This window comes from Saccostrea cucullata, unplaced genomic scaffold (assembly GCF_032062105.1).
Source record: "Saccostrea cucullata isolate Sc308-1 unplaced genomic scaffold, CSIRO_AGI_Scuc_v1 ctg6011, whole genome shotgun sequence".
Classification (NCBI taxonomy): domain Eukaryota; kingdom Metazoa; phylum Mollusca; class Bivalvia; order Ostreida; family Ostreidae; genus Saccostrea; species Saccostrea cuccullata.
This window is the reverse complement of record NW_026939322.1, coordinates 31010-48833: the sequence shown is the minus strand read 5'-3', so window position 1 is coordinate 48833 and position 17824 is coordinate 31010. Positions and strand designations below refer to the sequence as shown.

Here is a 17824-nt window from a genome sequence, read left to right as displayed (position 1 = left end):
TACTCGAGTTGCAATGAGTTTTCATCTGCAAACAATCTACACAATGAAGTGATGTTTTCTGACATATCAGTCACATATAAATAAAAAAAAGTAACGGACCAAGAACTGTTCCTTGTGGTACACCAGCATTAATGTTTCTACTACATGAAAAATATCTTTATACATAACATTCTACCTTCTATTACATAAGTAACTCCCAAACCAGGTAAAATATTTCCACATAAACCGTATGTCTTTAATTTAAAAAGTAAACACTCATGTCACACAATGTAGAACGCTTTGGACAGATCACAATATACCATGCAACATCGACGTTCTTAATGATGGTGTGATAAGTTTCCAAACCATTGAGAGCCCTTGCAAAAACCTGCTGAAATTTGTAAAATAGGTTATTCTGACGAAAATAAATATACACATGTTAAAAAATTCTTTCCATGATTTTGCTTACACAGCTCAACGATGATACTGGTCTATAATTAGTTCCTACAGAAGGATAAACTTTTTTAAACAAGACATAAGCGAGTTTCCATTTATCTTGGAATACATTTTTCTGCCTGCGACGTATTAAACAACAAACACAGCGGTTTAGAAACAAAATAAATAGTAGATTTTAGCATCTTGTGGCTTATTGGATTAGGACCTATTGCTTTATTAACAGCGAGTATTGATATTATATCGATAATTTCTTGCTCAGTAATCAGTATATCACTTAAAGTATCATTGCCTAGGTAATACTGTTGTAGTAATTGGTTGTTAGAGTCATCAACAATGGATATAGAAGAAAAAATACTTATATATTTCCATTTCCATTGTTTTCTCTATGATAAACACTACAAAAGTCCATCTTAAAATTGTTAATTTCTTGGTAATACCTGCGGTATGTATATTTCTCTATTGAAATATACACTGAAGAAAAAACTAGAAGTTTTGTTTAATTGTTTACTTAGTTATTAGATATGATATTTTTTTTTTATTACATACTTAGTAATAAATAGAGGATTTTTGCATTTGCAATGCAAATGATGTTTTCGGTCACAGACTTTCTTAGTTCGCCAAGTGTTCAGGTTTTTGATACATTAAAAAAGGATGACTTGATCGCGTTAGGTTTGCATCTAGGGTTAGATGTTAAGTCTTCTCAGAAAAAGCAAGACATTAGAATAAAGGTTGCAAACAAACTAGTTGAAGAAAACATCTTTGGAAAATACGATCTTCCAGAATATACAGTTAAATCAGAGTTAGAATCTTATAAAATGGCAGAATATCAGTTTCATGTAGAGTTAGAGAAAATGCGATTTGAACGAGAAAAGTTAGATATAGAAAGAGAAGAACGAGAGCGTGAACGGAAATTTGAATTAGACAAATTAGCAGCAGAAAGAGAAGAGCGAGAAAAAGAGCGTGAAATGAACTTTGAGTTAGAGAAATTAAGATTACAGCACCAGCCAGAACCGTCATTTGTCAAGAATGAATTTGACGCAGCAAAAAATATTAGGTTAGTTCCGAAATTTCAAGAAAAATCTGTAGACAAATATTTTCCCCAATTCGAAAAAGTCGCAGAGAATCTTAAATGGCCACAACATGTTTGGTGAACAATGTTACAAAGTGTACTGGTTGGCAAAGCAGCTGAGGTATACTCTGCACTAGGGGTAGCTGAAAGTTCAGACTATGAGAAGGTCAAAGCAGCAATATTAAAAGCATATGAATTAGTACCTGAAGCATATAGACAAAAATTCAGAAAGTATAGGAAGTTTGATAATCAAACATTTGTTGAATTTTCACGAGAGAAAGAAGATTTATTCGATCACTGGTTTAGATCTAAGAAACTTGATAAAACTTTTGCTAATTTGCGCCAAGTCATCCTGGTAGAAGAGTTTAAGGAATGTGTTCCTCAAGATTTGAAAACACATTTAGAAGATAAGAATGTGAAAACTCTTGAAGAGGCAGCAGTCATATCTGATACTTATGCTCTGTCTCATAAAAAGAATTTTGTATCAAGATCTCAGACTAGCAGTAATTCTACCAATTCAGACACATATAAAAAGAGTGGTTCAGGGTCTCAGTCTTCCACAAGTCTCCAGTCTCCATCACAAGGTGGTTCTAAGTCCGGTTCAGGACGTGTTGAAGGATCCTCTGCAATAGGGTCGCTTCCTACTTGTAGTTATTGTAAGAAAAAAGGTCATCTGATCAGTGAATGCTTTAAACTTAAGAGAAAAAATGATTTTGATAAAACTCAACCCCACGCTTGTGCGGCAGTTAGAGGTGATAGAGAAGCCTTAGTTTCGATTTGTTCTGACACTCCTGGTGTCCAGGGTTCACAGTCCAGTTCTATTGATTCTATGGAGGATTATAAGCCCTTTATGTCTCAGGGATTTGTTTCACTCGGTGACTCTAGCGAAATTAAACCTGTCCAGATTTTGAGAGATACTGGTGCTGCACAGACGTTATTGTTAGAGGGCGTGCTTCCTTTGTCTGAGCAGACTTCTACTGGTGGGTCAGTTTTATTACAGGGTGTGGAGCTAGGCATCATTGATGTTCCCCTGCACAGAATTAGCTTGAAGTCAGATTTAGTTACTGGACCTGTTATCGTAGGTGTTCGACCTACTCTTCCCGTTCCAGGCATTTCTTTGTTGCTAGGCAATGATTTAGCTGGTGGAAAGGTTGTACCTGATCCTATAGTTTGTGAGAAAATCACTTCCAATGTCATGTGCGATGATGAAGATAATGACATTTATCCAGCCTGTGCTGTTACTAGAGCGATGGCCAGAAGACGAGAAATGGAGGCAGACCGTACTCAAACCTTTGACGAGACGAATTCCTCTATTGATTTGAATGACACTTTCTTATCTGACCTTGATGGCACTCAAACAAGCATGGAACCACACAATATCAAGAAGTCGGTGACAAATGTACCTTTATCAAAATTTAGTGGTGATGAAGATGAGCTAAATCTACCAGAAAGCCAAGGCAAGGATATCATAAGCCGAGAGCAGTTACTTTCAGCACAACATAAAGACCCAGATATCATTCAACTTAGTAAGAGGGCACTTCCACCAGAAGAGACCACTAAAGTTGGAGAATGTTTCTATATGAAAGATGGCATCCTTATGCAAAAATGGCGACCACCTGACGCTTCCCCAGATGAAGTGTGGCGTGTCGTTCACCAAATAGTGGTACCAGCTGCTTATCGTCAAGATGTAGTGAGTTTAGCTCATGATACACCTATGGCAGGTCATTTAGGTGTCAATAAGGCTTATAATAGGATTTTGAGTCATTTTTATTGGCCTAAGCTAAGAAAGGATGTTTCGAAGTTTTGCAAGTCATGTCATGTTTGTCAGATGGTAGGTAAACCGAATCAGAAGATACCATCCGCCCCTCTCCAACCAATTCCAGCTTTTGAAGAACCGTTTAGTCGAGTGTTGGTGGATTGTGTAGGACCTTTGCCTAGGACTAGATCTGGGAACCAGTATTTACTTACCATTATGTGTACATCAACTCGATTCCCTGAAGCCATACCTCTCAGGAATATTAAGGCAAAGACCATAGTTAAGGCCCTAACCAAGTTTTTCAGTTTTGTAGGAGCACCCAAGGCAATTCAGTCGGATCAAGGGTCAAATTTTATGTCGGGGTTGTTCCAGCAAGTCATGCATGAGTTGGGTATAAGCCAGTATAGATCAACTGCTTATCATCCTGAGTCCCAGGGGGCGCTAGAACGTTTTCATCAAACCCTAAAAACGATGCTGAAGACCTATTGTTACCAGTATGAGAAAGACTGGGATGAAGGGGTTCTTCTTGTACTATTTGCTGCACGAAAGGCAGTCCAGGAGTCTCTTGGGTTTAGTCCTTTTGAATTGGTGTTTGGTCATACGGTTAGGGGTCCTTTGAAATTGTTGAAGGAAAAGTGGCTGACTGAGACTAGTGATCTTAATCTTTTAGATTTTGTGTCTGCTTTCAAAGAAAAACTTTACAATGCTTGTAAATTAGCACAAGAAAATTTGAAGAGTTCTCAGTTGAAAATGAAAATGTGGTATGACAAAGATGCCAGAAATAGGGCATTTAAACCAGGTGATAAGATTCTTTTATTTTTACCTATTCCTGGTCATCCTTTACAGGCCAAATTTTATGGCCCTTATGAAATTGAAAGCAAGATTAGTGATGTAAACTATGTAGTTAAGACACCAGGTCGACGTAAAGAGAAACGGGTTTGTCACATTAACATGTTGAAAGAGTATTTTGAAAGGTGTGACCGATATTCTGTAAAACCAGTTTCCACTTTAGCCGATGCTAAGACTGTTCAAAATTGTATTGAAAGTGATACGAGTGTAGAAATGAATGAGAAAGATTGTAATCAGAGTGTCCGTTTGAAAAACTCAGAAGTTTTGGCTAATTTGGATGCTAAACTTGGACATTTGAACATTCACCAAAAAGAACAAGTTAAAAACTTGACGAGTGAGTATCATCAAATCTTTTCGGATGTTCCAAAGAAAACTAATGCAGCTTGTCATGATGTCATAGTGGGCGACGTTCTGCCTATCAAACAACATCCGTACCGTCTTAATCCAATAAAATTGCAGTACCTAAGAAGGGAAGTGCAGTACATGTTGGACAATGACATTATCGAACCTAGTAAAAGTAACTGGAGCTCACCATGTATTCTTGTACCAAAACAGGACGGTTCGTACCGATTATGTACAGACTTTAGAAAGGTGAATTTTGTTACCAAAACTGATTCATATCCAATACCTAGAATCGATGACTGTATTGACAACATTGGAAACGCGAAATTTGTCAGTAAATTTGACCTGTTGAAAGGCTACTGGCAAGTGCCGTTAACAGAAAGAGCAAAAGAAATATCTGCTTTTGCTACACCAGATGGACTTTACCAGTATAAAGTAATGCCTTTTGGCATGAAAAACGCACCAGCTACATTCCAAAGGATGATTCACTCCCTTCTTCAAGACCTCGAGGGATGCGAGGCCTACATTGATGATGTCGTCATATACAGCGACACATGGAACGAACATCTCCGAATCATGCGTGCTTTATTTGACATTTTAGCTAAAGCAAACTTAACTGTGAACCTTGAGAAGAGCGAATTTTGTCATGCTTATGTAGAGTATTTAGGTCATAAAGTAGGTCAAGGTTATGTTACACCCATAATGGCTAAAGTGGAAGCTATTGCAAAGTTCCCGAGTCCTACAAACAAGAAAGAGTTAATGAGGTTTTGGGGCATGGCTGGATTTTACAGAAAATTTTGTCCAAATTTTTCCTCAGTAGTTAGTCCTCAGTAGTTAGTCCACTTACAAATCTTTTACAAAAGAGGGTTAACTTTGAATGGACAAAGGACTGTGAAAAATCATTTCATAAAATAAAATCTGTCCTTATGAGCAATCCAGTTCTGTCAACTCCAGATTTTTCTAAGCAATTTAAGTTAACGCTAGTGATGTTGATGCTAGTGATGTTGGAATCGGGGCAGCTTTGTTTCAAGAACATAGTGATAATGTAGATAGAGTTGTTTCTTATTTTTCAAAGAAACTTACAAAATGTCAACAAAATTATTCTACCATTGAAAAGGAATGCCTTGCTTTGTTGTTAGCCTTACAGCATTTTGATGTTTATCTGAATGTTACATTGCATCCAATTCTTGTATATACTGATCACAACCCCCTGACATTTTTGCATAAATTGTCAAACAAAAATCAAAGACTGACTAGATGGAGTTTGTCGTTACAAGAATACAACATAACAATTAAGCATATCAAAGGCAAAGACAATGTTATTGCAGATGCCTTGCCCAGAGTATCATGAACAAATTAGATTTTGTATTAATGTACATATATTTTATTTTATCAATATAAGTTTTCATTGAATTCAAACTTTTTAAGGGGGGAGGTGTTGTGAGGTGTGTTGTATTTGTATTGTTTCATCATGTATATTATTAGTAACATTAAGATTCTTGAACATTCCAGAGTGGTCAACATGATCGGTCATTTTTTCTAGAACATTCTTGAACTTTGTGTATGTCCAGAACTTTCCAGTAATATCATGTATTTACAACTTCTAGAATTTTCTAGATTTATAGAACTGTATAAATACCCTGTCAATTCGATGCATAAACAATAATTTGTCGTATAAGTAACATTGATGTACAGGTGTATAAAGAGACTGGGATATAATTACACTGGACATTGTGTGCAGCAACGGACACTCTGATGTATGTATTTTTTTTAGATTCTTGCTAAGTTTGTACTTTATGAATTGTATATATTACTGTTAATAAATTATTGTTAAGTTTAAATTGTGTGATTGATCTTTGCTGGCATTTAGGGTTATTCTGACCCATAACATAATGGACTGGCATACCCTACGGCTGAAAGTTATATTTTATAAAAGAGACATCCCTTCTCATACATTTTCGCCCGGTGGTAGAGTTTTCTCAAGTCAATTTCTTCTTTAACGCGATGAAAGTGAAAAGAAGGGGGGTATTTAAGTCGTTTATTTTACTTGCTGATAATATTCTTTTTCAAAGATTAATTATTGATTTAAAAAAAAAAACTAATTTGTGTCTAATAGGACAGCTGAAGGTATCTAAATTTACAAAGCAAAATTAATCAGGAATATCATTTGTCCCCCCCCCCCCTTTTTTTTTATTAAAAAAAATCTTTTGTTTTGTTATAGAAACTGAGTTAATTTCAACAAAATATATTCAGTACAATTATTTCATGCAATATTAATAATGAATGTTTACTTAAGCGTTAAAAAGATTTATAAGACAATGATTTCTGATCAAATAAAGCGCACTGTTTTAAAGAGATCCTCACACTAAGTCTTGTATTCTGCTTGATCTAAAATGTTTTGTGTAACTGGAAACGGATTATAGAATCCCATCATGTCTATGACAGTGACTCCATCGATCAAAATATTGTTACATATATTAAATTGGCTTCTATTATTAATAAGATAACGCTAATATTCAGTTTGAATTTAAATTAATGAGCATTTGAAAGTAATTTTCATTTTTTTCGGTTTAAGGGACTCCGATCCTCAGCCAGGAAGGATAACTCTATGAAATAGAATTTAATTCATATGTCTAAAATGAAGCTTGAAAATTAAATCTTTTCATGCCACAATTTTCATTTTATACCTCTCAATGTACTTCAGGGTTTTTTGAATTCTCAGAAAAGTCCTTTAAAAAGTTGAAATTTTTACCCCATAAAAGTATTTTAGAATTACATATTTGAAGAAATTGAGGTTCATTTATATCTATTCATAGATACTAATGTTTATTAACATGATATGAAATTAAAAGTGATTTATGGTGTTTTGCAATAATAGGAAAATCTTTATACACTATGCATTGTAAAATAATCAAAGAAAAAAGAAATAAAAGGGCATTATATGTATAAAAATTGTGCAATTTCTTCAAAAGCCTGGATACCTATGATTTTTATTTATAAAATGTGTTTGTTGATCAAATTTAAATTGGAAAATGCATAGTAGGTGTTCGTATTATTCACATTTCCTGAAAATTTACTTGCGATTTACTAATTTACTAATTTTCCCTATATAAAATGATTTATATCCACAACTTTTCCACTAATAAAAGTAACTTTCACAATATGAAAAGCCTTTCCGTAGCTTGTTCTTGTTACTTGAAAACAAGTATATTGTATGTTTTATTATACATGTGTCTTTCCTGATATACTTTATTTTATCAAATAAAATATACAACATGACTATATTAAGATAGTCATGTTGTATATTTTATTTGATAAAATAAAGTATATCAGGAAAGACACATGTATGAATCGGTGATTAAATATTACGTACTCATAAAGCAGTTCATGCCATCTTATTTACATTCGCTGGAATATTAGCCAAAAGCAATGATAGGAGCAGGCTTAAATAAACATTACCAGCAGTATAAATTGGGATTTTTTTTGTTGTAAAAAGTACTTTAGTAGTTATACATAAAAAAGAAATAATGTCAAGCTCTTTTATATGATAAGTTTTGAAGGGGGGGGGGTCATTATGAGAGAAAAATGACAGCTAAAAACCTTTGATTGGCACCCACGAAAAGACAATTTTTAACTTCAATTTTTGTTTTGGCCCTGCCCATCACTGGCAACCACTTTCATACATTCGATTACTAATATTATGTTCACCTGAGTGCAAGCTAGGAACAAATAAAATACTTTCCGAAACTATTTGTTGCAATTTGGAATTTCCCGATCTATTTTTAGACCACTGTGTAGGGAAAATAAATTCTTATTATCACCTGGAAGGTCAGTTGTTGCAAATATTTGAGCATAAGAAAAGTTCTTGATCTCTTTCCCATATTAAAAGACATGCTAGTGTCAAAGATCTTATTAATACCAATTTGCAGATTTAAGAACTTTTTCGGGATGGAGGGGGGAGGGGGGATTGATTGATTGATTGTATGCTGTTTAACGTCCCTCTCCAGAATATTTCACTGATATGGAGACGTCACCATTGCCGGTGAAGGGCTGCAAATTTAGGCCTATGCTCGGCACTCAGGGCCATTAAGCAGGGAGGGATCTTTATCGTGCCACACCTGCTGTGACACGGGGCCTCGGTTTATACGGCCTCATCCGAAAGACCGCCCCATTTAGTCGCCTTTTACGACAAGCAAGGGGTACTGAGGACCTATTATAACCCGGATCCCCACCGGGGGGGGGGGGGGGGAGTCCACACAAAGTCCAAAGAATTTTATGAATCCAAAAATTTTGACAACCAATAAAGTAAGCAACAAAGCTAAAAAAAACTTATTTCGTGAGTTTGTGTGTGTGTGTGTGTTTTTCGTGTTTTTTTTTCGGGGGGGGGGGCGCGGATGTCGTGTAACTTAAAATAGATATATCATAAAATAAACACAATCTCTGGACTTTGACCCCCCCCCCTTTGACTTTGAATGCTCGATGTTTCAATTTGAAAGTAACTTATTGTGTGTCCCATATCCGTTTTAGTGTTGGTGTGCCCTACATCATTTCTGAAAACAAAATGATTTATACCTTTTTCTTGGATAATTAAAGCATAATAAATTATTTTAAAAATTCAGGATTTTTAAAAAATATTAGTTCTAGTGTAAACGCGGAAGAATAAAATGTATAGTACATCTGGACATGCGAATAATTGGTCGAATTTTAAAAATGTGTACCCCACATCCCGGTTTTTTCTCACTTGTTTTCAAACTGTGTCGAAGTGTTTGGAACAATAAGATTCTATCACGAGCAAACGTACATTGTCTATTGTAGTTGACGTTCTTTGGCATACTTTAGGCAGGATACTGATTTAATATTCATTCTTTATAAGTGCAAAAATATCAACTTCTTACATCGAAGCGGGGCATTTGTCCTCCATTTTTGTGTGTCCTAATCCCGTCCGATGACGTAGATTCTCCGCCGTGTATATACTGACAAAACGTCAGAAATACTCAAGCTGTAGAAAGTGAATTAGGAAGTGCCATTAATATCCTAAAATGGTATAAGATGAGGGCTGAGTTCAATCTTCTGTTGAATAAACTACATACATGTACATGAAACAAAATTCATCTATTGAATTTAATTAGAAGAAATATAATTAATCGTACTACTTTTTAAGATGAATTTACGTGACACACTTATTTTAGGAATGTTTTATAGAGCATAGTAACGTTGCCGTTTCTTAATTAATGAAATTATTTTTTGTAGACTTTTGCATGGTATACTGCAAACTATATTAAGTTTTTGTATTTTTTGCCTTGCATTCAATATATGACATCAATCTAAATCGCTTGCTACAAGCCTGTAGAAAAGTTTTTTTTTCAAAAAGGAAAGGGGGCTTCGGGCTCCGAGAAATCCACGTGACTAACTGGTTCATCCATTATGGCCAAAATGTACGATCCTCTCCTACGCCGAACCGTGGCTTGGGACGATGGCCTAGCTGAGCAGCATGCCCTAATGTATAATATATTCCTTATGAATCCAAAAGAATTTCTTATAAAAAAAGGTTCCGTCACTAAAGCTAAAGATAAAACGAGAAATTAACATTGATTTTGTGCTTTTATTTTCCTGTCACTCAAAGTACACATCATTTGCAGGCCCGTGAAAAGCAATTTCAGTTGGGGGGTACAGCCATACATTTTCTGGCCATGCATTGTAGAATTTGTTAACGATGGTATAACCTGCGTCACCTTTCAGAGTCTGCAGTGGACTCGTCCAAGTGTGCTTCATCGGTGATTGTAAAAAGTTACCTGAGATTCCTACGCAAAGGAAAGCGCGAAAATCTCTGTATAGATACTGTTGCGGCTGCGGAGCTTTACTCATTGTTCATTCGCCATAGAATAGAATCCGATATTCAACACTTAATATCTTTGAACATACAGACGTTTTCAAGATAAGCTTCATTTTTGTTTCTAGAAATATCTTCATCTACAAATATGATATATTTGTGTGTTTTTAAACTGAGTAAATCTAGGACCTAGCATCGTTTTAGATAACTCAAGCCCCTCTAGGGCTTGAGTAACTAGTGAAGACACGCGAACTTGAGTTGAGTGAAATCTATATTCATAATATTGATTCCAACCTCATGTTTGCGTAAAATCAAATTAATTGAGCACTCGATCCCGATCAAGCCGAACCCGATCCAAACATGAGTTCGATCCCGATCCAGTCGACCCCACTCTTTTTACATTAAAAATCAATAACAACTGCAATTTTAATCTAAATTTGACAAAAACAATGTAAAAAAGATTGTATATAAATCATTTTATGAGACATAAAATTGTATTAACTTCAAAGGTGAAGTTTGAAGAATTATTGTGGGTAAAAACACGTAACTGAGAATTCCGAGACATTTTTGTGAGCATTTTCAATTAGTCAATGCCTGATTGTCAAAACCTGAGGATCGGAGTACCTTAAAAAATACGTAAAGGACAAACATGTCACTTTTCCTTCACATTCTTGTTTTAACAAGGTATCTTGCAAGATTGGATGTTGCCTTTCTGCTTCATAAGCAATACAGATTAACGCAAGTATGAAACAGAAAGAGAAAACCGATTTTAGTATTTCATCTTAAAGACTGTCCATCACTTTACAGAAATTATTTCATGTTTCCTTCGGAAATGCCGGTGTATTTAGTGTTTTCTACAGCAAAAACATGAACTTTTTCATTATTCAAACTAAGGGATAAATATTTTATTTACGCACTTCCTCATTTACATGAACATACTGCCAAAAATTGAACTCTGTTACTATAATACTTTATGAGCGGGAATATTATATTTTGTCAGCTCAGTGCTTACAGTACTTAAAGTTTTCTTTTGAAAAGACATACCAGAAAGGAAGATATGAATCAAACGGAACCGTACGTAAAAGCAATTCACTAAAGTTTTTGCTTGGAAAACTCATGGTTTGTTCTGTCATAAGGAAGCTTTTTCGATATTTTTCCTTTTGAGAAAAATTTGTCAGTTTTGCTTCAAGAATTAATTGTCTAATATTATTCTTACAAATTGCAATGTAGACAGAAGAAATAGTACTATATACGCTGTCTTTAACCAACCACAGAAACAGCAAGGGCTTTCTAACATTCTTTTTAGGATTTCTGATGAAATGATAAAGACTACTGAGTATTTAGGCAATCAGCCTTTTTTCAAAATTCAAATACTATGAGACAAACCTTTCATTTTACACACAGACAAACGGGCATTCTTATTCAATTTTTCGTTTTTTCCCCCCATGAAATCAATATATTCACCGAATAAATAAAATTCCTATGCAATTATACATTATTTTCACGAATTCCTTGAACTTGTCTCTATATGTACAATATTATGGTCAGATTTCATTCATTGATCTTTGATCTTTTATTTTAAATTTTGACCATAGAATTTTCTACGACCGGGCAAAAATTATTGCTTCATGATATATCTGACCAAAAAAGTACAAATCAGCCGTAGGGTAGGGTGGTACATTATATTAAAATTTTTGATGGTTTTGTCACTCCACTAAATCTAATTGACAAAAGATTATTTTCAAACTACGGATCGGGCACATTTTAAATAGAGGAAGAAACATTCCCAAACCGTGTGAGACAATATACTGTGTACATGTAAAAAGTCCGTGCATGATTATTTACTTGTCTTCTTCTCAACTTGATGTGTGCTGTATTTTATTACTAAGTGTGTAATAAACATAATAAAACATGCCCTTTTCCATATCGTATCCTGTTTCAGCCCTCGACCGTTATGCAAATTATTTTATGTTTCCCACTATCGTTGATGCCCTGGCATAGTCTCCTTACTAGACAGTGATTCCTTAATTAACACATCGACCTTATCATCGTCTGAGAAAGATATACTTTCTTCTCCGCTATCAGAAATGTATTGTATGGGCGGAATATCTTTGTTTGGTTTGACATGAAAAGCATCTCTTAGCATATTCCAGTATAATTTAGTATTGTTAACGCTCGCTTCTGACAACTGAAGGTTTATGTTGTTGACTTGATTTCTAAGTTTTCATCATCAATAGCTTTTACCATATTGTCATATATTTCTATTAACTGGTATACTGTTGAGTGACAAGATAAAAAAGAAGCCTGATATTTATTAAAAAAAGAAGGTTTTTCTCATGAAAATAAAAAAAATAAAAATAAATGTATTTCAACACACCTCTTTCCATTTTTTCCCATCTCAGCTCAACAATATTAATTAATGCCCTGTTCACACGACGAGTTTAATTCGCAGTAAATTAATGCGAAGTAAACTAATGCGAATCAAACCAATGTGAATTAAATTGCGTTCACACGACAGCTAATGCGAAGTAAACTAATGCGAATTAAAATTCTACTTCTACAGCAAGGCGTCAGTAAGGCTATTATGACGTCATTTGCAAATCACGTCACCTTATGCAGGAGCAGATGCATTTGACATAGTGTTACAGTGTCTGTACACATATTTTAGTGATTAACACAATTTTCCTTAGTTTTTCACTCAAAAATAGCACAAATACTTCAATTTGACAACGGACATGTGGCATTTGACCTAATTTTGCCATTACGCATGCCTCAAAATTTAATTCGAATTAGCTTCGCTTAGCGTTCACACGGAGCTAATGCGAAGTAATTTAATGCGCAGTAAACTAATTCGAATTAAACTAATTCGCATTAAATTCTCCGTGTGAACGCTAAGCGAAGCTAATTTGCATTAACTTTACGTTTAATTCGAATTAAACTCTCCGTGTGAACAGGGCATAAACTGGTCCATAGTTAGAACATCACAGAAAAATCTTTCTTAAAAAGAGGAAGTACATTTGCTACATTATAATTGAGTAAGTATTAAAGGATAAAATCGCGAAGACAATATAATTCATCTAAAAAATTAGTCGTACATACAAAACATCTTGAATTTTATTCGAGTTTGCATGCTTGATACATCTTAAATCGAGATCGGAGGAGTTTACTGGGGTTTCATGCGTTTTCAAGAACTCTATGTTGTACAGAGGGTTAAACGGAGTCTTAAGATAAATAATATGTAAATGAAATTCATCTAGACGAAAATTGTACAAATATTACAGTAACATTGCTATGACTGTTACATTTCATCTTCAAATAAACTTACAATAGTTTGTTCTGTATCTTTTGAATTTAAAGTTTTTTCTAAACAGATATGGATGTTGATCTATCATTTACAGTTTTATGATCTTCACTATTCCATAGTGACCTTCAGCAACGAGCAAATTATCACTATTGTCTGTGCTTAGATAAAACGGAGCTTGTAATTTACAATTTGAAATGATGAAGAGGAACTTTCCGTCCTGATCAATGATATGTATAACACGATTGATTTGGTCAGCTATCAAAATATGGCACATGCGGTTTGTAGCTAAAGTACGTGGTGTAAATTTTGCATAACTCTTTGACTGGAGATTTCCATCATAGCTGAATCTAAATCTGCCATTCTTATCGACAATGACCACCTTTCCTACATCATAGTCACTCACTATGATATCAAAGTTTTTGTTTTCTTCGATACAGAATGGAGTACTGTATAGAGCTTTTCCTTCACTGTTATTTTGTATATCTTGTGTAGCTGTACTGTCAACATAACGGACTACTTTACTTTGTCCGCTGTTAGAAGATTTCATAGCAACAAGTAAACCTTCTGTGGAGGATGAGCATAGGGCCAGTGGTGTCCACTCCTGAAGAAAAATTGGACACCCTATTTCGCCTCTCTTCATCATTATATTTATGTATTTAGACAGATTGTCAATATACACTAAATATCCCTCTTTGGTTACTGCCAGGTCATATAGATCGGTTCCTGACATTGTGGGAATCTTATCCAGCAACTTCCCATCTGTGTTCATTTGTTTGATGAAAGGATTGTCACCCATGATATAGAACTGGTTTTTATTTGGAATACACTTTACTCTATATGTTTCGTTATAACCGGTAGGCACAGTTCCTATTATTTCAGGATTGAATGTTCTGTCTTGTGCTGGTATAATAGATTCGATTGTAATTGGTATATCAGCAATCATTGGCAAAATTGTTTTTTTTGCATGTTCAATTTGCTTAAAATGTGGCACTTTTTGATCGGACAGAGAAGAATTACAAACTTGCATTTTACAATTTTCAACCTGATGGAATTTGCACATGGCTGGTACGTTTTTTGAATCTTTATATGCAAAAGACACGACTTCATGTTTGATTTTTGAATTGGAAACGACATGATGACCCACACAATCTGTACAGAGATTGAGATGACAGGAGTTGCAATTGGTTTGGGCTGCAGTTTTCCTGTATTTTCCAACACAAAGCTGGCATCGTTTTAGATCTTGTGCCCTAGCAAATGGATCTTTGGATGTGGCCATGACCCTTAAGAAGTTTTATTTGTAATTCTAGAATAAATACGTTATTTTGTACTTAATCGAAACATAATCCTACTACAAACAAATTTATATTACAGAAAAAAAAGTTTCATTAGAAATCATGATATGATATTATTTTAATTTCTTACCCTCTGGCGATTTTATGTCAAAACAAATATGGCTGCACAGTTGCACTTTTAAGATACCACAGGTTCCAAACATACATGCATTTTGCATATGAAAATACTTTTTCAGTCCGAGACATTTAAAATCCATATTTAGAAATCCTCACACAATGCACCAATTTAAAGAGCAGGTAGAAAATCTACCCACAAGTAAAAGACATGAGGAATAGACACGCTTTTCCTCTCGTTCAATATTTATTAAAACTGCATTTAAAGTACTAAATAATGATGTAACAAGGTAAATAATATAAAAATGATTGATTTGTTTATTTCTGTGTACACGGTTTTTAGCAATATTTTTCAGAAAACAATATTTTTCTAGTTCCTCTAAGGTGATCTTTTATTAACTTAACGAATCAAGACCAGTAAGAATTATCAACTACAGTAACAATCAATGTAGTCAAACATTTGTGATGTTCTGCACTTTTTTGAGAACTAATTAAGAAAAACATCAAATCTCGTTAATATATAGAGAATAATACATACCCTTTTCCATATCACATCCTGTATCAGCCCGAGACACCAATATCAGCCAGAGGGCCGAGGCCCGAGGGCTGATATTGGTCGAGGGCTGATACATATATATTATCATAACAGTAACTTGATCCGAAGGGTCGTATCACGTCGAGTTGACAGGCGCGGATCATCAGATCAAACGAGACGCGAAGCGGCGAGTTTGATCTGATGATCCGCGCCCGTCAACGAGACGTGATACGGCTCTTCGGATCAAGTTACTGATATAATGATAAATTTATTATATACCCCCTTATAACTGGCTAAATATATTAAAATAAACCTTTAGAGATAAATTGGATAATATTAATCCATTAAACAAAGCATAATAACAAGGGACTTTTTAACGCGCAAGAAAAATAACGTCATATTTCTGCGGACTACGTCATCAGTTTCAGAGAGTGGTGATATGGATTCAGAAAACAACATGTTGGTGATCCGGAAAATCGGATCACGACGTCACGTGATGGCGTAAATTCAACAGTAAAATTGGGTGATACACATTAGGTATATAATAAAGGATGTGATGTGGAAAAGGGTATGTTTTATTATATTTATTACATACTTGGTAATAAAATACAGCATGCATTAAGTTGAGAAGAAAATAAGTTAGTAACCATGCAAGGACTTCTTACATACATGTACATGGTCTATTGTCTCATACAATTTGGGTTTGTTTCTACTTCTATTTCACTGCATTCGATCCGTAATTTGAAAATAATCTATTACATGTATTTGTAAATTAAGATTAACCTTATTTTCAAAAAGTTAAAATTAAGAGAATATGAACACACCAAAAATTGTGTATGATCACAAGTACTGTTTTTGTAGCTTAATTTACTAAGGGTGTGATATTGACGTCACAACAGCCGTATCAGCCCTGCAGGGCTGATATGGATTTGCAGGGCTGCTATAGGTTATCAGCCCCGCAAATCCATATCAGCCCTGCAGGGCTGATACGGCTATTGTGACGTCAGCCATATCGCATATGCAAAAAACCTGTATTTATTACCAAGTGTGTAACAGGGCTGATATGGATTTGCCGGGCTAATAACCTATATCAGCCCTGCAGGGCTGATACGGCTATTGTGACGTCAATATCACACCCTTAGTAAATTAAACCACAAAAAAGAGTACTTGTGATCATACACAATTTTTGGTGGGTTCATATTCTCTTAATTTTAACTTTTTGAAAATAAGGTTAATCTTAATTTACAAATACATGTAATAGATTATTTTCAAAGTACGGATCGAGTGCAGAAGTAGAAAAAAACCCAAATCGCATGAGACAATAGACCATGTACATGTATATGTAAGAAGTCCATTCAAGATGAAATCGCAAGCACTTATAATTGGCATATTTTGACGACCTAATTCATATATACATGACAACGTTTGCAAATGGAGCCAATGTGCTCTGAAGTCGTCATGACAACGAGGATTGTGGGAGTCTTTAGCAAGAGAGATAACTATATTTCACAACAGGCAGTCTCCAGCAGTCAGTTCACTCACAACTCTGGTGTTTATTACTGGGGTATTATTTAATGAAGTAAATACAAATAGCAGTATTAGGTAAAATTTATTTATGACCATTGAACGAACATGACGAATGAAATCAAAAATTTATTCTAGATCCAACGTTTCCTATAAATCATTTTTAGATTTATTCATTGAAACGAAATAATAATTTTATATTTATACTCTGTTTATTATAATCTGTGCCATTAAAAACATAATTGACATCAAAATCAAAAAAATCCTGGTTATATACGAGGAAAGAGGGATATTTTACATAGAACATAAATTAATTAATAACAAAATATAAATAGAATGGTGATACATTTAAATTATTAACTTCGACACTACACCATAAAATTTCATATTATATAACTCGAAACACGTTATTTGAAATATTATTATGTTCATTTATCATCTAAACACATTCAGATGTTGATCTTTCATTCAAACAGCTTCATTAGCTTTACTTTTCTAGAGACACGTTCAGCAACGAACAAATTATCATTGCTGTCTGTGCTGAGATATATATGGATCTTGAAATTCTTTGTTTGCAATGTACAATTTTTAGTTTGTGGTGAAAATTACAGTAAAGAAAGAGCTAATTCTAACACATGACGCTACACAATATTTTCACAGTAACATGTTAAATACTCCACTTATTTATGGTAATAGTTCACTCCTGTGAGTATATTTGTATCTAGTATGGGAGAGATGCAAATCTGTATACTCACGTGCAAAAGCAATTATTGC

The 17824-nt window shown here is 34.5% G+C and overlaps 1 protein-coding gene across 1 annotated transcript; it reads right to left on the bottom strand.

Moving 5' to 3' along the window:
- Positions 1-13673: 13673 nt before the first annotated feature.
- Positions 13674-14381, bottom strand: LOC134252833 (uncharacterized). The gene has a single exon (XM_062735379.1). The coding sequence runs from the start codon at positions 14379-14381 to the stop codon at positions 13674-13676; it is 708 nt and encodes a 235-aa protein (XP_062591363.1).
- Between the last annotated feature and the right edge of the window lie 3443 nt (positions 14382-17824).